Source organism: Amblyomma maculatum, chromosome 6 (genome assembly GCF_055883805.1).
Source record: "Amblyomma maculatum isolate TAMU_Amacu chromosome 6, ASM5588380v1, whole genome shotgun sequence".
Lineage (NCBI taxonomy): Eukaryota > Metazoa > Arthropoda > Arachnida > Ixodida > Ixodidae > Amblyomma > Amblyomma maculatum.
This window is the reverse complement of record NC_139349.1, coordinates 88,393,968-88,414,807: the sequence shown is the minus strand read 5'-3', so window position 1 is coordinate 88,414,807 and position 20,840 is coordinate 88,393,968. Positions and strand designations below refer to the sequence as shown.

Genomic DNA, 20,840 nt, shown 5'->3' with positions numbered 1-20,840 from the left:
TATTAATGAATACAATACCACCAGTCTATCAAACTTATTCTCAAAGTCTCACCCCACTTCAAATGAGTTATTTATTTCAAACCCTATCCAGGCTAAGCGTGAGCATTAAATAGGTATTAGTTCCAAGCATGCTTGCATGAATGACAAGTAAATGCATTTTTATTCTTTGATATATTGTATGGAATGCGCTTGGAACATACTTTATTCAGTACAATTTTTAAACATAACACCTTGAACATTAGCAAGGTAGAAGTTTAACGAAAGAGCCTTTATGTTGTTCAAAATGCTACCTCTGCAACATCTGCCAGCGGGAAGTTGTTTCTGACACTTTAAAGTAGGCGACCTCTCGGCGTTTATCCAACGCGTTTTTGTACTGTATTTGAACTTCTTACAGCGCTGACTTTGATGCTTAAATCGGTGAATATAGTCTTTTTTTTTTTCGTAATCATGAAATGGAGAACTCGGTGTTTGTTGACTAGATCAAATTATTGAGAAACTTGTGTTACTGGTATAATGTACTACAGCCGTACTCAGTCAGCACAGCATTTTTGCCTGAAAGGAGGCTGCAACATTTTTCTAATCTGCTGTTGTTTCTGGGAATTTCGGGTCACGCAGTATTTGTTTCAAAGCGTGAAGCAGCTTCTGATTACTGAATTCTTGCGGTGCTTTTGCAGTCCGATACTCATATCTCATATGGTGCCTGTCTATTTGTTAGAACCGCAATTCTGGTAATATTTTAAGTTTTCGTGTCGCTTCGTCTTGCTCAGCAGCAGTGGTAGAGCATAACAAGAAACACTTTGGCTGCTACGTGATCCAAAACGTGTCACACGAATAAGCTGTGATGCCAAGGGGCAGAGCTTTGAGTCATAGGTAACGTGCCTTGTAAGATACGCATTTTCCTTGTCGGAGCGTCCGCTAATAGATCGGGCATGCATGATACGCTGGATTCTTTCGAATGATTATATCCTGTTTTGGTTCCTGTGCTCAAGTGAGGCATGTGTGAAATACACTGTCTGCTTGGACTCAGCGTCGTATAGTGTAATCTCAACGCCGAACTTTTCCCAGACGTGTGCGTAGCTCCGACCAGAGACTGCTTATCTTTACACGCTGAATTGCGGACGTAAGGAAATCGTATCAAGCGTCTCTACATCGCCGATCGAGTCATTCGCATTCTCGTGCTACGTTTAAGATAAGAGTCTCTGCGGACCGCCGAATCAATTGTTTTCATTGTCTGTGTAGTGGGCGTTATTCTTGTGTTATCGCGACCGGCGCCATTATAAAATTTCGATCGCTCGCACCGATGCTCCACTGCCGGCCGTCTCCTAGTCAACGATGACCCGTCACTGCACGTCCTTTGTCCTCTGTCTCGTCGCCTTTGCGGCACCGGTCGTTTTCGGCGAGCTCAGCGCCGTGAACGTCGATGCATGCTCTGGTAAGGCACCCATATGCTATTACACATGCTGGAAGCAATCTGCGCCATCTCTCATGTGTTCAACCCCCCCACGAGTTGCTTGTCGAAGCCTTTATCTAAGCCTCTTCTTTCAGTTTTATTCTGTGATCATTTACGTCTTCAACCAAGGTTTTCTAAATGTACGGGTAGGAGAAAAAACATTATGTTCTGTTTCTATGTTTTCAGAGGGATCGTGGGCTTACAGCTCTCATCAAACTAAACCAATTTCCCTCTTTTAGCCGGATTTTGTCTCGGTTCCCTACCTTCTCTCTTCCTCCCTATCTCTCTAGTCGGTGCAAATGCAGTTTTAAACCTTAAATTCACAACTGTAACATTTCAGTTCTATTGTCTGAAAATAAACCTATCAATCTAATCCTTCTACATGATGCCCCGTCTTTTTTTAACTTAGCAGTTGTATTTTGTGGCTAAGGTATTAGACGGCTGCAGACGCGCGTGGTGAGCATATGTCAGCTCTCCAGGTGCATCGAAAAAACGCACCCACCAGGTAAATACCCACCATAGCTGCTCAGAAGGTGCGTGCACCTGTCACTGCGCTTGGTTTTAGAGTTCTCACTGGCAGGACGCGGATTCACAGTAGAACACTGATGAAAGCGGATTACGTAATCGCCCATTTAATTGCTTGCCCTCCTGTGTACATTAGTAGACCCAAGCGGTACTATATGTTTACGCTCAAGTTGCATGCAGACTAAATGACTAAGTTCAACGTATTCGAGCTCATTTCTGCTATTCAGCAAATTTAGCTCTTTTACTGGCAGTGCCTGAATCTATTAAGATTTGATCGTGTCAATGGAGGAATAAAGTTTCAAAGCTGTACAAAACACAACCACAGTTGTCACTCAGGGTCCATAACCTTCCGACCCTGCTCTGAAGATCAGAGGTTCAACTTCCTGCTGCAGAGGCCGTGGCAGCGATTCCCGTGCGCTGTGCTGTGCCTGTGTATCTTCAAGAACTTCCCTCTCAGAGCACAGTTACAGCTTGAGAACGTAAAAAACATGCACGCCTCGCCATCCTTAGGACAAAAGAAAACAACGTCGGGGAAGAGCATTACGTCACAATATAGGACTCCGCAAGCAAATTCCTATTAAAGCGCTTATTTATATTTCCATCGCTCCTTCTCCGAATGTCAATCCTAAGCCAAAACAACTCTCCCCGAGCTCTCACATAGCCCAAATAGTTTTTCATGATTGGGATGGCTCGAAAACTGCATTCTGAGCACCTTCCTGAGGTTTTTGTTTGTAATTTCTCAATATCATGCCGTATTGTTAGCGATATCAAGGCGTACTGACTTGTACGAGATGGTGCATTGCTCCACCAAAGAGTGCATCTATTTATTTATTACCTAATACGAGAGTGAGTGCTGGGAATAAACTTAAACTGTATCCCCTTCGCTCACACACAGATGGATCTACCAGCCTTGTGGACGCTGTGCGCATCAGCCATTGCTCTACCTTGCCCTGCACTGTGACCATGGCCGACAAGCCTCAGGTGGAGATTGACTTCCGCGCGGGTAAGACACGCATGGAGATTATTGCGAGAAGGCCAGTATAGCTAGTTGTCCAACGAAATTTCGTCTAAAAGCAAATTAAATCTTCATCATTCAACTGTTCGCGTATAAGTTAGGATGATGATGCCTGGTGCTCTCACCCACTTTTCGTGGCTAAATGATGACTGTTAATGTCATCATGACGCAAGAAAAACACGGTTAACTCGCTTTACTCGAGAAGGAGGGACCAGACGCGTTCAAGAAATTTTTGATAAAGTTGTGCCACTGACGCGCTGACGCAAAGAGCTAAACATGAAACGATATTACATAACATTTTGTTCATATTTCATTAATTAACTAGATGGCATTCATGCCTAAGCTATTCGTAATCCGAGTTAAAAAAGCTAGACACTATTGTAAAGCTTGATCAGTGCATATGTACATTACCAGATTTTATGACGGCACTTTATTTCTAGAGATACTTTGCAGCGCGCAAATATACGAATGCAATCTATTCCAATTAACAGACAAGGACACACAATCGTATGGAGGCATTTGCACTCACGAATTATTGTCCAGTTATTGAGATTTCTGATCTGTACAGCCTTTCCCGTACATAATCCGGACTGAGCTGATAAATTAGTTGCTGCTGCTTATTAGAGCACGACAAACTGAACTAATAGTGTATATGAATCTGTATGAATGTGTGTATTTATGTATGTATGTATGTATGTATGTATGTATGTATGTATGTATGTATGTATGTATGTATGTATGTATGTATGTATGTATGTATGTATGTATGTATGTATGTATGTATGTATGTATGTATGTATGTATGTATGTATGTATGTATGTATGTATGTATGTATGTATGTATGTATGTATGTATGTATGTATGTCAGTGTGTGTGTGTGTGTGTGTGTGTGTGTGTATGCGTGCGTGCGTGCGTGTGTGTGTGTGTGTGTGTGTGTGTGTGTGTGTGTGTGTGTGTGTGTGTGTGTGTGTGTGTGTGTGTGTGTGTGTGTGTGTGTGTGTGTGTGTGTGTGTGTGTGTGTGTGTGTGTGTGTGTGTGTGTGTGTGTGTGTGTGTGTGTGTGTGTGTGTGTGTGTGTGTGTGTGTGTGTGTGTGTGTGTGTGTGTGTGTGTGTGTGTGTGTGTGTGTGTGTGTGTGTGTGTGTGTGTGTGTGTGTGTGTGTGTGTGTGTGTGTGTGTGTGTGTGTGTGTGTGTGTGTGTGTGTGTGTGTGTGTGTGTGTGTGTGTGTGTGTGTGTGTGTGTGTGTGTGTGTGTGTGTGTGTGTGTGTGTGTGTGTGTGTGTGTGTGTGTGTGTGTGTGTGTGTGTGTGTGTGTGTGTGTGTGTGTGTGTGTGTGTGTGTGTGTGTGTGTGTGTGTGTGTGTGTGTGTGTGTGTGTGTGTGTGTGTGTGTGTGTGTGTGTGTGTGTGTGTGTGTGTGTGTGTGTGTGTGTGTGTGTGTGTGTGTGTGTGTGTGTGTGTGTGTGTGTGTGTGTGTGTGTGTGTGTGTGTGTGTGCGCGCGTGTGTGTGTGTGTGTGTGGGCCTAACCTATATTCCGCTATTCGCCCAACATCTTTTTGCAATTTGTACACTTTATTGAAATAAAATGAAATCAATTCAATTCAATTCAATTTTATTTTTCAGAAAGCTTCTGAAGGGTCACCTGGGCTAAAAGCTGTCATGTCAGTTTAACAAGGCCCAGCAACAAACGGCAGACACAGATTGTAATTCAAAAGGAAACAGAAGGTTAATTACGGAGGAAGATATTTCCTTTAGCCAAGCGCAATTAAACTGCTCTTTTACGTATAGGCCTGATTTAATTCTGCCGCTATTATTTTTCTCACGCATAGCTGACATAATAGCCCTCTACCACCTCCCCTAATCCTAAAGAAGATATTCGCAGCCAGTAGTGTCAAGCTTTACAAGAGTCGTCCTATAATATGCTTCTAGTTAAGTAATCTTTCCTTAGTTAAGTAGCTTTCACGAGCAAATGGCTTGTTGAACAACGCAGTTTTGAATGTAGGGTTGGGTTTAAAAGGAAGTTCATCGACGTGGGCAGAACCGGGTGTCTAAAGAATTACGTCGCGCTCTCAAGCCTCGTATAGTCCTCGAAACTTTGGGAACTACATATTTTACTAGACAAAACTCATCCCACAGAACCCCAAAAGGTTTGACTTGGCATTTAGCTAAAAAAAGCAAATATTAAGTAAAGAAAACAACCACGTGCTCATACTGAGGAACGTTTCTTTCACCGTCCTTTTTATTATTCGGAAACGCGCATGCAATATCGTTGAGTCGACATCACTTCATCAGGAGTTTACATCATCTCTACCGTAACTAAAGATGATAGCGAAAACGCAACTGCACAATCTCCACCTCTCGAGAAGGCTGACAGATCATTCAACAACTCACTGAAAGTTTTCTCGACAGGGTCTAGTGTTAGACTTCAGGCGTAAGTTAATTATTTTCCTCTAAAAAAGGCAAAAACTGTACGGGCGAAGAAAACGTCTCGTTCATGCTTTATCTCATGACAAATCTCACGTTTCTTGCAATAAAAAGCTGCAAACGTTAGTGTATTTTAAAGTATTGTATTTTGTTCTTTAGTCGATTGTCTTACAATTTAATTGCGCGCAATTTTCGGGCTGTTACTGAACCACATTCTTTTTTTGCTCTAGTAAAGTGCCGCTGGTCTCTTACTATAAAAACGTTTTTTTTTTCAATACACCGGGCCCTAATAGAGTAGAACGATGCAATTCAAAGCTAAGAATGATTAAAATGTATCTACCCGTACCACTCAGTATTTAGCCATAAACAATTAAACAGCCCAGACGCTAACGCTTGGTGACTACAGATTTGCAGGTAATATCTAAGGCTGTTATGATCGCTGAAAGTGCCAAACAGTTATGAATAAACAATTCGCCCTCACAGTGCTGCACAATATTATTTATTTATTTAAGAGGTTATGCCTCCTATATTCAGTGTGATAATCTTATCGCTCTTATATTCTATTATATTATGAAAATCTTATTTTTGCTTTATATTTAAGATGCTGCACCTCTTACATGCTATTGTTTCTGGTCTTGATATTTCTAGCAGAAGCATGTTAGCATGAAAACATTAAACACCAGTTGCTCTGACAACAAAATATAAACTTATTTAATTTCTTTCGCATGTGCCATTTGCGGTGTTTCACAGCCCACGACTCGAAGACCCTGCGCGTGCGTGTGCTCGGCGCCATCGGCGACATGCCACCGCAGCCATTTCCTGCGTTCAAGACTGACGCATGCAACTTCATGGGTGTCAGCTGCCCCCTGAAGGCCGGTGAAAAGTACACGGCCAACTTTGAGCTCACCATGTCGCCCACCTTCCCGCCGGTAAAGTGTTCCTCCTTGCGCCCCCGTCTGTACCCTGTACACTTGCCTATCTAAATCAGGCCGCGCATTCAAAAGTCTTGCTCATAGATATATATATATATATATATATATATATATATATATATATATATATATATATATATATATATATATATATATATATATATATATATATATATATATATATATATATAGAGAGAGAGAGAGAGAGAGAGAGAGAGAGAGAGAGAGAGAGGGGGGGGGGGGGGTCGTGGAGACTGCTTTCACCTAGGAATCTGAGCAGACTAACATTTAGTGTTTTCCATCGGCCACGTGATGAAATATTCCTCCCTAGTAACCGTTAGTCTAGCTTTCTATATGCGTCTTCTCCTTTAAGCCTTTCTGCCACTATACGTCCATACGAGGTGACGAACGTCCTCGAAGGGATTAGATGTGAATCTGGCGGAGTTGTCTACAACCTGCTGCATATTTCAAGCAATTATGGGCTGATAATCGCGACACAGTGACAAAGTTTAGGAAAATATTATCTAGTGGAAGCTGACAACATGAAAACAAAAAATAAACATATCCTCTTGTAAAAATTTTTAAAGCAAACCCGTTGGTTGCTTCGAGGAAATGATTGTAGCTTCCCGAATACTGGAATCCCAGCTGCGGCTGCGTTTTGATATGGAACCTAGATTCATGTCGCCCATGTGCTGTACACAGGCATCGCGTTTAAGAACGTCAACGTGGTCGAACTTATGACCTCGTCTTGCTCTCCTTTTTCTCATTTAGGACGCTGATTTTCATACAGAGGATAAATTTCTTTTCAACATAAGTTGATGGGCCTTAAATAAACCTTCAAATGGAGAAGTGGCAATGCTGCCTCTCGACGTCCGATTATTATTTTGGTGTGTGCGTGGCTGAATAAATCCTGTCACTAGTGAATAAAGTATCGAAGCTAACCTAGGTCGTCCTGAAATACAATATTTTCATTTATACATCATAGTATTTAAGAAAAAGCGTTTCAGGCTAGAAATATGGAAAATACTCGAGTCTCCCGCTAGAGTGTTTCATGGCCTTTCTATCTTAAGCAACGTCTGCAGCGCTATTGTTAATCTGTTACTAATAAACCGCCCTGTAACTTGTTTAAAAGCTGCAAAGTGTTGTTACTGGCGCTCTTTACGATTGTGTTCCGGATCGATTTCTTGGAAATACTTTCATAAGATAAGAAAATGTATTTTATTTTATTTATTTATTTAGCAAATACTGCCGGCCTGTGTCACAGGCCTTAGGCAGGAGTGCGGTACAAACATCCTGGTAAAAACAAGATGAACATTACAACAAAAGCAGGAAACAATCAGAATCAAAACCAGAGCATGCCACACAAAACCGAGTGCAGAGACAGAGAGTTGACAAACGATGTCTAAGTTGACAATGAACAAAGGCATTCAACTTGGCCCAAAACGGGGAAACATAAGAGCCCTATGCTTCATTAAGAGCTTGTAAAAATAGATTCACGGATTTACAATTGACAATGTCTGCGGATAAACCATTCCATTTAGTTATGGTATGGGGAAAGAAGGAGTATTAAAAAGCATTTGTTTTACACGAAAACGTGGCGTCTCTTTTAGAATGATAGGAGCGTGTAGGGCGACGAGATGTGTGTTCAACTAAAATTTCTTCCTCAATTTTTTTTTTTTTTTACTGTGATAAAATAAGTAGAACAACTTTAATTTTTTGCGATGACAACGCAAGGCCAATTCTTCAAGACGTGCGGTTTTCAGTAGGGCTGTTGGAGAAACTTTCCAACTGTAACAATTAAATATAAACCTGGCTGCTTTGCGTTGGACATTTTCTAATTTAAATTTATTCACATGACTTTACAAAGGATAGTGTTCCTAATACAGTTTGAATACAGTAATAGCCAATATTTGCACCCACATGAACACACAAACTCTCCTTATACAAAGCGTAAACTTAAGAAGTTTGAACATAGGTTGTTGTTTAGGAAGTTTCATATATAATTAATTGCTTCGCCTAGCCCCATTAGTATAAAAATTATCACAAGAAATTTGTTCACTTTTTTACAAGTGACATAGCTATGGGACAGTTGTGGTTTTACATTAACAACAGGCGAAAGGGGCTAGCTCATCGTTCTACGTGAATGTTAAGGACCAAATATAAGCAATCATTTTCCCTTCCAGGTCGTTGGAAAAGCAGTCATTAAGGGCCAGGATGCTGCTGGCGAATTCTTCTGCTTCAGTGTTCCCGTGGAGTTCAAGCCCTGAAACAATGGCACAGTATTCGAATGAGCAACGCAGGACTCGCTCTTTGCTGGAATCTGAGAATATAAACAAAGTTCATTAGGTCGGAATAAAAATAGAGTGAAATAATAGCGAGTCACAGGGTCACGTTCTTGGAATGGCATTTGCTTGAACTTACACAGCATAGAGGCATGCTCTAGCAATTCGGAGAGCTATGCACGTGCATACGCGTAGATTGAAAATTTTGAAAACGATTTGGAAATGAAAGAAACAGAAAGTAAATCGATGAAAAATATTGGGCCAGGATTTTCAAAGCAGAGTAGGATTTTACACATCACTCTTGAGTGAAAACTTGTGCTAAAAGTAACTGTCGTCGTTTCTCGAATCTCCGCTTGCGATTCGAAACTGTGGATAATTTGTTGGGTAAGAGCCACGATAGCTACAGCTTTATGTCCTTGCTTCTTTAGTGACATTTCGCTTTCTAAAAAAAACGCCTAGCATGTTTTTTTTTTTCGTTTGTCGGGCGAATGTATCAAATTTCAGCAAATGAGCTTATATTTAGGCAAGAGCATCAGGTGTAAGATGATAATTATGCCGAAAGAAACTTTGCTTATATTGTCCCGGAACGCCGTTTCATCAGAGCCCAGTACTTGCAGAAAATCTCCGTGCAATGATCATTCAAGGCTCTTCAATACATCGGGAGAGAAGCAGAGTACAGTCCATAATAGGAGTGCCCCAATTCATACAGTGTTACCGAAACAAATACACGAGTGGGCCTACGCATAGGCTAATATAGACAAAGAAAATACTCATCCTCTGACTTGCTGACATGCCTGGCCTTATGCCGAACCTTGTGACACAGGTTGTATACTAACACGACTCTTCACGAATGAAAGCCTCTTTGCAGCCACATTCCTGAGAGCGCTGGCCGCGTCCCGGTGCGAAACTCGCAACAAATTTGGTAATAACAGCCAATGCGGCCAGCTATTGTGAAGTTGCGGTGTGTGTTACTGACGCGCTTTCATTATGGCAGTATACCAACTGGACGGGCGCAGGCCTTCATGGCTGGGCAAGACACTTCAAAAAAGTATCTTCGATACCAATACTCCATACCCTGAAAAATTGTATTTCCGATAGCGATGCAAGATACAGTGCAGAAACCGAGTTTCGATACAGATACTCGGTATTGTATCGTCGAAGCTTCGATACATCACTGAAATTCCAACAAAATAAAGGTGGCAATATGATTAGCGACATCAGGAAATTTTACCGTGCTTTCCGGAATCTTTATAGCATTTCTATAGCGTATAGTTTTTATGAAAGGGCCTAAATGAATACGCCAGCACAGAGTTATTGAAGCTCCTCTGTTCGGGCAGCTGTCCTTGTCAGAATTCCATATTGAATTCAAGCCATGGTTGCAATGAAGAGATTGCTTCCAAAAGCAACCTAGCGAAATATTTCTTTAAACTAATGCTGCTCATGCGAACCGACCTGTGAGCACTTGGCTATGCACAAAAATACATCTGATATTTTTGTTTGTTTATTATTTTGCTTTTGATTTCATACTACACGCTACTTACCCGAGGACCCCTGCGTCAATTTATCTGTGCCAAAAAGGTGCAACCTGCGTGCGTTTGGAGAAATGAGCAGTTATATTGCCATTAGTGCAAAAACAAACTGTTTAAGCTCTGCAGGTTGTTAGACGCTAGAATGAAAACACCGTATAACTCGTGCTATGGTTATTCCAGTTGTGATGTATGGATGCGAGAGTTGGACTGTGAAGAAGGCTGACCGCTGAAGAATTGACGCGTTTGAATTGTGTGCTGGCGGCGACTCTTGAGAGTTCCTTGGACTACCAGAAGGTCAAATCAGTCGATATTGTCGACCATAAACCCTGACTGCTCATTGGAGGGTCAAATTCTAAAGTTAAAGCTCAGCTACTTTGGTCATCTATTGAGAAGAGAGGAGTCGCTGGAGAAAGACTTGATGTTGTGAAAGGTTGAGGGTCACCGGAGAAGGGGTAGGCAGCGAACGTGGTGGTTAGATGGCTTCCTCGAGGCGCTGCAGATGAAGTTATGTGATGTTAGGAAGATAGTGAGAGACCGGAAAGCGTGGCGTGACATGGTCCATAGGGTCCTGAAGAGTCGAAAACGACTGAATGACTGAACTGAACTGAATATGAAAACAAGAAATATAAAATGGCTGTACATTAATTATTCCGGAAATAGCGCGATGTGGGCGTGCTAAAAGTGACGCAATTAAGGAAAGCCTCTCCACATACACACACGAGCACACTGCAGCGGTGCATTAGATGAAAATGCATTTTATCAGCTTCTAAGCGTGAATGATAGCCGCGTTGACTCAAGCATCCTAGAGGTAGTTAGAAACTCTAGGTTCACTAGCATCGCTGGAGAACTACGGCTGTTTGTAGATAAAAAAAAAAAAAAAAGACGTCTTTTTTTTTTTTTTAGACAGGAAGTGGCGAATATGCTGTGAATCAATTCGCACATTTAAAAACGTTTTTTTTTTTTTTTTTTTAAGACAGAAATATCTTTACAAGTTTTATTCAAGGTTTGCTCAAATTGTTTTAGAAAAAAAAAAATTGTTTTACAACGTATAATTTGTTCTTCAAACTGTGCTGGAAAACTTTATTCAAAACTTTCATGTAGTGCATTTCAAAAAATTTTAGATGTATAATTTTTTCCAGAAAAAAAAAGTAAGCCACTTCCCTGTGCAGTTACAAAAAATGAATTTGTTTCAGTCAAACGCACTAACTGTAAGAACGGTTGTTAGCCAACTGCATCGTGGCGGACTGATGCCTTAGAAGCTTGTGTTCTTGCGCCAAGTAGAGGCGGCACGCAGAGACCAGGGGTTTGGGGAAGACGGGTCGTGTATAAGTTACTGCGTCCGACTGCACACAGAGGATGCTGCTTGACGAGAATCAGATGTCGAAGAGACGGACGGGGGAAGGGGGGGGGGGGGGGGGGGGGGGAAGAGTGGGAAGAGCGGCTAGGGGTACAGCAGTGTGCGTGATCCCTATCGTGTGTTTGCCTTGTGTTTCAGCTTTGTTCACATCTTTTTGTGTGTCTTTTAACAGCTTAGCAGCTTCATGGTAGGAACTCGGAGCTCAAAAGTAAAGCACCTCGTGAGCGTTTACTTACCATTGCCTCCTTCAGTTTTATAGATGGAGAATATGGAAATGTATTTAACGTTGAGGGGTGGGGAAATTTGTAGGGAATTCAGGCGGTACTACAAGCCGAGCAGTCTCAGGGCCTGTACTAAAGTCTGAGCGAGCGCTGTCAACCCATTCTCAGAGCGCTTTCGACATTTAAAATTTTCTTTAGTATCGAGTATCTTTAAAAAACTCGGTACTTTAAAAATGTATTTTCGATGCCAATACTCCGATAATTTCATTTTCAGCACACAAAACGCATCTAAAGGTACTATCGGAGATACATGCATCGTCGATAGTGCCCATGACTGCCTCAGATCACCTCGATTAAATCCAGAAGTGTTGCCTTCATTTGTAGGGACTTCTTGGTTACCAGACTTGGCACACCCGCAGATGCTATCGCCTTTAATCAACTTCTTTCTCTCGGTCTCCAAAGCATTAAGGAGGACCTTGCTCCCTATGGTAGACGAAGTGGCCTTATACCAGCAGCATGAGGCGGAGCTTCTCACCATGGTTTTTGGATCTCTCTAAACTTGACTGCAACTTGTGCCCTTACGTCTTCGAGCTTAACTATTACCTCATGGACGTTTGTTCCCCTTATACCGCATCCCCGGCCTCAGGCCTGCCCCCAAAACTAAAAGTACATTCATTCATTCATTCATTCATTCATTCATTCATTCATTCATTCATTCATTCATTCATTCATTCATTCATTCATTCATTCATTCATTCATTCATTCATTTGGAGCTCCAAGCAATGCAGCCTGCCGAGCTTCCAACTAAAATGCCAAAATGTTTCGAAGAAATTCTCGAGAAAGATATCGAACGCACTTTTCAACGTAATTTTAACTTTAATATACTAATTAATATAGCCATAGGGGTTTCCTCAGTAGGCTTCCAGTATTTTGCTCATTTTTAATTATCAGTAACTTTTAATCTTACTGGTTCACAAGCAAAGGAAAGGCGCAGTACCTGTCACACTTGTTCTGTGGACACCTGATCCGCGTCGTGAGGGAGGGGAGGATGGTGGGAGTGAAAGGGGAGAGAGAGAAAGGAATATCGTAGTGGGAGGCTCCAGAAAATTTCCAGCACCTGATTTTAACATGAACTGACATCGCACTGCACACGACCGCCCCCATCGAACCACAGCCGCCGGCAGTCGGGAGCGAACCCAGGAACTCTGGCACAGTAGTCAGAAATCTTAACCACCTCACTACCGCGGCAGGGCTTCACACACTCTCCCCATTGCTTAACTGTGGCAGTCTTAAGTACTCATCTTGAGCACACAGCAAACATCAGGACCACAAGCTTGCTTGGGACTGAAAAATTCGACCATTTTTATCAATATGTTCATAACAATATTTCATGATATTCCACAACGGACTCCCATTTTAAAATCGCGCCTAAACTTCTTTTCAAGAGAGCCGTAACTACACTTTTCGAGGGCAGAAGAAATGTTGAAGCAAAATATTACTGCACCTCGCATGCTTAAATTATTTCTGTCAATACGTTCATAAAACCTGTGTTACAATATTCTACAACTACCTCGCAATTATGTCCGAAAACGCAGCCCATTGATTTTAAGGAAGTCTTAACTATTCAGTCCGAGAAGAAACATTTATAAGATATTGTTCGGTAGACATCGGAAGGTTATACATTTCCCTCACATCAGCATGTGGGTACAGCAGTGCTTTATTATAATATCCCTCTGTAGTCTTACAGTTAAATGTGATGATCCAAAAAGCTGAACCGCCTCTAATCACTTCAGGTGAGGGTCAAAGGAAGTACCTTTGCAAGACAAACAAAACCACCTTTGCAGGCTGCGAGGTTCGAAACTGGGTTTGGGCCCACTGCGGAGGAGGGGCGCGCAGCGGAGTTTACGGAGCTTCTCCCAAACGCACACCCCTGGAAAAGCCGAGCGCCAGGCCGGGGGACGCTTGTACCCATTTTTACCGGTGGGTGTCCGGCGGTTCAGCTTTTGGATCATCACATTTCACTGTAAGACTACAGAGGGATATTATAATAATTATAATAATTAACAATTATAATTATTTATAATAATAATTGTTAATTATAATATTATAATTATAAGGGAGGTGGGTTTCGAACTAACCACCTCCCGCAGCCGAGACGGGCGCTCTAATGCGTCCCAGTGGGAACGCATTATGGCTAGGTGCTTCCTACAATGCTTGGCAGCGCGACCATCGTTCTTTGCTTTGATAATTTCAATGGATCCTAATTGAGAGGCCCAGCTACGATACTCTAGTGGCGATGACTTTAAGACAGCGTCCAGTAAGGTAGCCATAATAGAGTCGTCGCCAATACCAGAAATACAGTCTATCCGCCGTGGTGGTGCAGTGGTTCCGACGCTAGACTAATGTGCCCAAGTATGTAGGATTGAATCTCGACCGCGGCGGCCGCTTTTCGATGGAGGCGAAAAGCAAGACTCCCTTGTTCTGTTCGACTACAGTGCACGATAAAAAACCGCAGATGGTCGAAATTGTCGGAGCTTTCCACTACGGTGTCTCTCAAAGCCTGAGTCGCTTTGGAACGTTAGACCTCATAAACCAGAAAGTCAGCCGGGTCTGCTGTTTAACCCCATGGCATAGCGGACATCACACTCGTCGTCCCCATATGGTTATTTCATTACTGAATTCATTACCTCTTATTATTAGGCATTGAATACAACGCTGCAAACGCAATACCACCATCTGTTGCAAATGTCTACACCCCAGTGCATATTTAGAACGAAGTTCTTCATTGAAACTGCGCCGGGGACTGTAAACATTTGTACCTCATGGAAAATCCATATGATCCCCTGTAACAATACCTTGGGGCAAGCAAACGTTCTTCTAGCTGTACATAGGCACAGTAGCGTCGATATTATGCATTTTGGTTGGTTGGTTGGTTTGTGGGGTTTAACGTCCCAAAGCGACTCAGGCTATGAGAGACGCCGTAGTGGAGGACTCCGGAAATTTCGACCACCTGGGGTTCTTTAACGTGCACTGACATCGCACAGCACACGGGCGCCTTGCTTTTCACCTCCATCGAAAAGCTGCCGCCGAGGCCGGGATTCGATCCCGCGTCCTTGGGAACAGTAGTCGAGCGCCGTAACCACTGCGCCACCCCGGCGGGGTACTTTGCATTTTACGGCAACAATGTTGTTGTTAATAAAATACCATATAATTGGTCTGAATTCAACTCTGTGTCTTCACATGAGAAAGCTATAAAACGACGCTGTGTTCCGAAGCCATGAATTTATAAAGCGCCAAGGGGCAACCGCTTGTACACTGACGTCACCTTCCACGGAAATCGTTTCCACGTTATAAGCGCAAATATGAGAACGCAAACTGTCCTCACACCGAAAGTGCTGACTTTGGCGCCCAATCATGTTATATGGGAAAATTTATAAAATCACTTTATTCACCATTGTAACTTCATCGCACAGGAAAAAAGCACTGGAGAGAACATCGCACTAGGTGTATCACAATGCAACACTTCCTGGGAATACTCGAGGAACACCAAAGGTCTGGGTGTTGCTTGGTGCTTTAGCGTTGCTGTCCGAGACTCGGTGACGACTGTCGGCTCACATTCGCGCACTTCGCGCACATCGTCAGTTCTTTGTTCGGCGACGCAACGAAACTACAACATTGTTTCTTGTTTCTGTCGCTGCTAGAAACGCATGCACCATAACAGCCGGGGCGTGAGAACTTTCTCCTGGGTTTGTGCTTGTCAGGAAAGCTCCGAGGGTTTTGAATTCCTCGCGTGAACGGCACTCACAGATTTAACGAATGCACTATGGTTCACACTATGACGTTCAGCTGTTCTAATTTTCTAAACAAAAGAGAAAAAAAAAAAACCGTAGGGAAGCACTTTCGGTCACAGAGTTGAATCCACACATTGCTTTGCAGCATTCTGAACGACAATTCATCACACTTTCCGGGGCGCTCCCTCAAGTCTGTACACACGCGAACCTTTATGCATGACGTGTCAGAGCTGGGCACACCACGGTGTTGTCCTGGTGTAAATACACTTGGCACAGGCACAATCTTCGAGCTTTCCATTGGTTGCCTGAAAAATGTCGTGAAAAGATGTGAGTATAAAAAACGTTTTTGGTTTAAGCATACGTACTGCATGTGAGTTTGCGCACGAACAATCGGGAAATGCATAGACTTTAAACCTCCAACCCAGCGTGAAGTATTGAAATAAAATGCACCTAATGCTTACACGCGATGAGTGATATCTCTTTCTAGACACAATAGCTTATCTTAAAACCAATATTTCAATCCCCAGACCAGTTACGTTTGACGACACTGAGAGCTCACAAATAGGCATTACGAATTTTTAAAATGGATATGAATAGCAGTACGTAAGTTAATTTTTTATAACACCCGTGCTGCCAGATAAACACAAAGTGTGCGGTAAATGTTCATCGAAAAGTCAGTAACTGAATAAAACTGAATTCTTTTTTCACTGCAGTTACCATGCCTGTTTATATTGAAAACGCCGAGGCAATAACATCTTGTACATTTTTAGTAACGCGCATTCGAGCTGTACAATGCACATCTAAATTATCAGCCCAGATACTCTAATTGCAAAATCAAGACAATTGCGTTGGCACAAATCGCCTCCCAGATGTCATGAAGCCATCGCCTACGCCGCTTCACCTGACAGCTGTGTGTATTTACTTGTAACGGTGATAAAGTTCCGCTCTTGGCAACCAGTGTGGTATCGGTGCACTTGAGCGCTTGCGTAGTCTAACGTGGCACTGCGTGTTATCACCCATTCTGCTAGCGATATCACTTGAAGAAACTGCTCGCTTCACAACACTCGTGCAGTAATCTTTTGCTTTCTCTGAATGACAACGAAAGCACCTAACTCTGGGATACTTCATGCATTATTCACATTTAAATAATGAAAATTCGTTTCCCTCTATTTAGTGCTATTAATGGCTTCCTATATTAAGAACTGATAAGCCGTTTCTTAAACTCTAAGATCACCTTATTGTATACTTACTACATTTAGCACAAATATTTAAGGAAGATGGCACTTCGTTTGAGTGCGCCACACAAATGAACAGAGGAGCTATACCGCACCCTTTATCCTTTGTCTTCGTCGCCCATGTGGCAACCTTAGCTAACCTCTGTCCAGCTTTCCCACCCTCTGGCCTTTGTGATTCTAGCACGAGATTGGTTCGATGCATAATATTGCACCCAAATAAGGTCGCAATTATTCTCTCTAATCAGTCCACTTTGTCGCATGAACAGATCAGCGCCTACTACCGGAAACAGTTGGCTGCGAGTGAATCACAACCTGCTTTCGTAGGCTTTAGGGCACCACAAATGTCTTTTAAGCGTGCTTTATTTCTGAGCAGATTCCGAAACTTCCAGCACTCTGTAAAAACTGTAAATAAAGGTATTTCTGAAGCAAAAAAGCAGTTTTCTTACCCGGCAACTCTCGGCCCGCCTGCAAAAAGAGATAAGAAGGTCGTTGCCCTTCCGGCTGCCTTTTAGACGGTGCTCTCGAGCGAGTCACTGGAGACGACTGGCGCGAGGTCCTCGAGGTTGCTGCGGGAGCGCCGAGGCAGCCTGTGTGCCGGAGCCAGAGGTCTCAGCACGCCTCCCCGCGTGAAGTCGACGTGGCAAGCACCTCCTTCCTGCTGCAGCGACCCGACGTCCATGTACACGCGGTGCGGCCGTGGCAAGCTTGATGTCGACCCCAAGGGAGCCATTCTGCGAGCGGCTATGGGAAAAGGCAGCTCGCCGCCGGCTGCTGCAAGCTCCTGGTCGTCCTGTGAACGATAGGGCAGGCTTTGTATGTAGTGTCATTTCTTCGATGTGTATGTGACAAGGTTAGCTGCTAGTGCGACGTTCGGAAGAAGCGTAGGCCAGAACATTTTTGGTCGGTTGCGAGGAGGAGGATGCGCGGAAAATAAATGTACGGAGCAGATTTTGCATGCAATGAAAACTGCACTTGCGTAACGGACATTATTTATTTATTTATTTATTTATTTATTTATTTATTTATTTATTTATTTATTTATTTATTTATTTATTTATTTATTTATTTATTTATTTATTTATTTATTTATTAGTACCTTAAAGGTCCACGAGAGGCATTACATGAGGGGTGGGCTTACATCAAGTTATATTTTCAATGAATCATTTGAGGCGCGCGTTGTCGAGATTGGTCACAGCTTCGGCAGGCAAACAGTTCCAATCTTTTGCTGTCAAAACAAAAAATGACTTGAGATGAGATGACGTAGATGCATGAGGAGGTTGGACGGCTTGTTGATGGTTGATCCGGGCTGAGTGGAGATGCGCACGGGTGATAACGGCATTCCGCAGCGGTGAGTGATAAAATTTGTGGAAGAGACAGAGCCTGGTGGTTTTACGGCGGGATTCTAAGTTTGCAAGGTTAGCTTTGTCTTTTAGTGATGAAACACTTGTGTGATAAGAATAATCTGAAAAGGCAAATCTTACCGCTCTGTTTTTGACGGATTCGAGTGTTTTTGTAAGGTTAGATTGGTTATCGGGGATGGAAAGGGGCAGCAAACATCTCCCGCCAGGTGTTCAGCTCAGGCATGGAACGAGGTAGCTATTGAATTAAGGGCGAAAAAAAAAAAGGATCCCGACCGAGGCTCTTCAGGTTAGGATAAAAGCAGCACGGTAGGCATCGGTTGCTCTACGAACCTCAAGCAAGACCTACCCAACGGAATGATTTGCACTGAAAGAGACCTAAAATCGAAACTGTCTCGTGTGTTAAGTTCCACCGCTTGTACTGTGAGATGATTTTCAAGCTACATATCCAATATATCTATAGATAATTTTGTATGTACCACAAAACTGCTACCCACATCGATTATACTCGATGGTGATAATTAAGTTCCGCGCAAGCACATGCTCTAAGAAAACTTTAACAATAAAGCCACAATCGCTCGGTGCCTCTGCATTCAAGAACACAAAGCTTTATAATGGCGCCGTCTTATAAAGGGCGTTAGAACATCAGCCGGTCCGTCGAGATTTTTATTTAGGTACGCAAATTTCTACGCTAAATCACATGTATCTGTGACAGCCTTATATCGGCTAGATGTGGAATTATGACATTTACAGTGTTATGTCTCAAGCATAGCGACGACTGTTCGTGCTTAAAAGAACACGATGGCACCACAAAATATGTGGCTATTTAGCGAACTGTTTAGGGCTTACTTCTAGAAAGAGTGCCCAAATAATGTGCCATGCGTTACACTTATCACAGCCTTATTATGAGCGATAAACAAGTACCACTAAGACTAATTGAGACGCAAACAGTAGAACTGAGAAATTTTACCTTAGGAAAAAAACAATGCAAGGGGGGCAAGGAAGGCAGAGAGGAGGGGGGAAGCACTGCTGCAAAAAACACAAAAAGGATACTGGACTTATTTTAGTCTGCTTTTGTTTCTTTAGCAGAGTTGTAGGCACCCTGTATTGTTAACTTTTCAAGTGGAATGTGCTTTTAGCTGGAAAAAATTATCATGCTTGGTCAAATTTCTAGCATTTTCTATGAATTATTGAAACCAAGGAAACACTAAAGCGAAGAATAAAGACCTGCATTTATCACTTCCGCTTGGGTGAAAGTATGCGCGACAGCTTCCCGCTGCCCCTTTTAGATGAACAATGCCTGTGAAAGCACTTCCTAGAGCATAATGAGATTCAATTTAGCCTCCGAGGTCAAAGTGTGCAGAGTGTAGGAAGTTAAAGTGAACAGCCAGCAGGTGAAAGCAATAAAATAAAAAAGAACTGGCTTCCCTCCACCGGGGTCTGTCCGCATAGCTGGCCTGGACAGGCATTCAGCTCCGTAACAAAAGCGAGAGAAATGTGAGATGTCAGGCGTCAAGCCTGAAAGCCTACCTTATCTGTACAGTGGCTTTTCCATGAAAGCTCCGTGTTCCCAGCCTTTTTCGTCGAAGCCGGGAGGGTGTAGTAGTTTGTTAAGGGCTCCTTTGTGTAGGCAGTTTTTTCATATTTGTCGCAGCCATATGCTGCGCCGAGAAAGCATATAAAGAGAGAAGAAGCACAAGTTATTTTTCCATTCTAGCCGAATCATATTTTAAGCGCTCTTCAAAAGGCTCTCTTCCGAAAATTATCCCAACAAAATTTCTTGAAAATAAACAGCTTTTATCCTTTTTAAGTTGATGTGATACTCCTTTCTAAGAGGAGTGATGGGGCAAGCATGCACAGGTTAGTGAGGGTGAGTATACGAAATTCCACTTTTCCGCAGCGTGCTAAGCATGAAAGTTAACGTTAAGCTTAACTGTGCTTTAGGTCATGTCCTTACGGCTATATCTCGTGTCGTCTTATGGTCTCTAGAATTAATCATTTTTATTTATTTTCACAAAGCCTATACTTCGTGCTTAGGTTACATGGCTTCTATTTTTGAATGCAGCCTTAATAATAGTGCAGTATGACAGCTGGATCGACAACCTAAATAATTTACATCTTCTTTGTTTATCTTGACATATCACTTAAAAGCTTTTAGCTTTCAAGTTAGCACGTACGTCTAGATTCAAAAGTACCGTTTTCGTTAAATACCTAGTTCTTCGTAATCAGAATAACGGGATTGCAGAGCGCATGTTCGAATACACAAGATTTCTTAATGCACAACTTATTTACAACGTGGCGTAGTTGATAATCCTTGTACCCCAAGGTACACCATCGTCTTTCCATCACTAATATTCTGAATTAAATTCATGCTTAAAGAGAGCACCATGCTCATCCAGGATGTGACAAGCACGGTTGAGAGCGTTGGAGGTTTTCTCGCTTTCCTTAGCCCTTTGATAAAATGCACATCTTATTGATTGCGTTTTGCGAACCAGTTGATTTTCTAGATACCGTTCAAGAGCTTCTAGGAGAGCTTTTAATACTTAAATTATCATTAGCAAATGAACAGAGCGAACGTCAGATATAAAATTGACTGTAAGACAATATATGGTTAACAATAAAAAGCCTGCTTGTTCCCAAAAGTGAGCTCCTAGCTTAATGAAATCAAAATATAAAGCTTCCCACAGCTCTCAGGCCACATAGCGGGTTGTATAAATCAGAA

General features: G+C 42.5%; 2 protein-coding genes across 2 annotated transcripts in view; one reads left to right on the top strand and one right to left on the bottom strand.

Annotated features, from left to right (window-relative positions):
* Window positions 1–1,273: 1,273 nt before the first annotated feature.
* Window positions 1,274–8,716, top strand: LOC146186223 (mite group 2 allergen Tyr p 2-like). Its single transcript, XM_084607102.1, has 4 exons — window positions 1,274–1,432; window positions 2,871–2,978; window positions 6,163–6,341; window positions 8,528–8,716. Exons 1-4 carry the CDS (start codon window positions 1,333–1,335, stop codon window positions 8,609–8,611), a joined length of 471 nt encoding a protein of 156 aa, XP_084463228.1. The 5' UTR covers window positions 1,274–1,332; the 3' UTR covers window positions 8,612–8,716.
* A 6,479-nt stretch (window positions 8,717–15,195) lies between these two features.
* Window positions 15,196–20,840, bottom strand: part of LOC146186221 (protein turtle-like) — a 198,262-nt gene continuing 192,617 nt past the window's right edge. Inside the window, exons 12-14 of the mRNA XM_084608006.1 lie at window positions 19,649–19,779; window positions 17,207–17,550; window positions 15,196–15,830 (exon numbers count right to left, since the gene is read on the bottom strand). Of these exons, the coding sequence (XP_084464132.1) occupies window positions 17,269–17,550; window positions 19,649–19,779 (413 nt within the window). The 3' untranslated portion in view covers window positions 15,196–15,830; window positions 17,207–17,268. The remainder of the gene's footprint in view (window positions 15,831–17,206; window positions 17,551–19,648; window positions 19,780–20,840) is intronic.

Coding starts and splice junctions, on each gene's coding strand:
- LOC146186223 (XM_084607102.1), top strand. CDS start 1,333: ATGACCCGTCACTGCACGTCCTTTGTCCTCTGTCTCGTCGCCTTTGCG. Junction 1,433..2,870: donor GAACGTCGATGCATGCTCTG/GTAAGGCACCCA, acceptor GCTCACACACAG/ATGGATCTACCAGCCTTGTG. Junction 6,342..8,527: donor TGTCGCCCACCTTCCCGCCG/GTAAAGTGTTCC, acceptor TTTCCCTTCCAG/GTCGTTGGAAAAGCAGTCAT.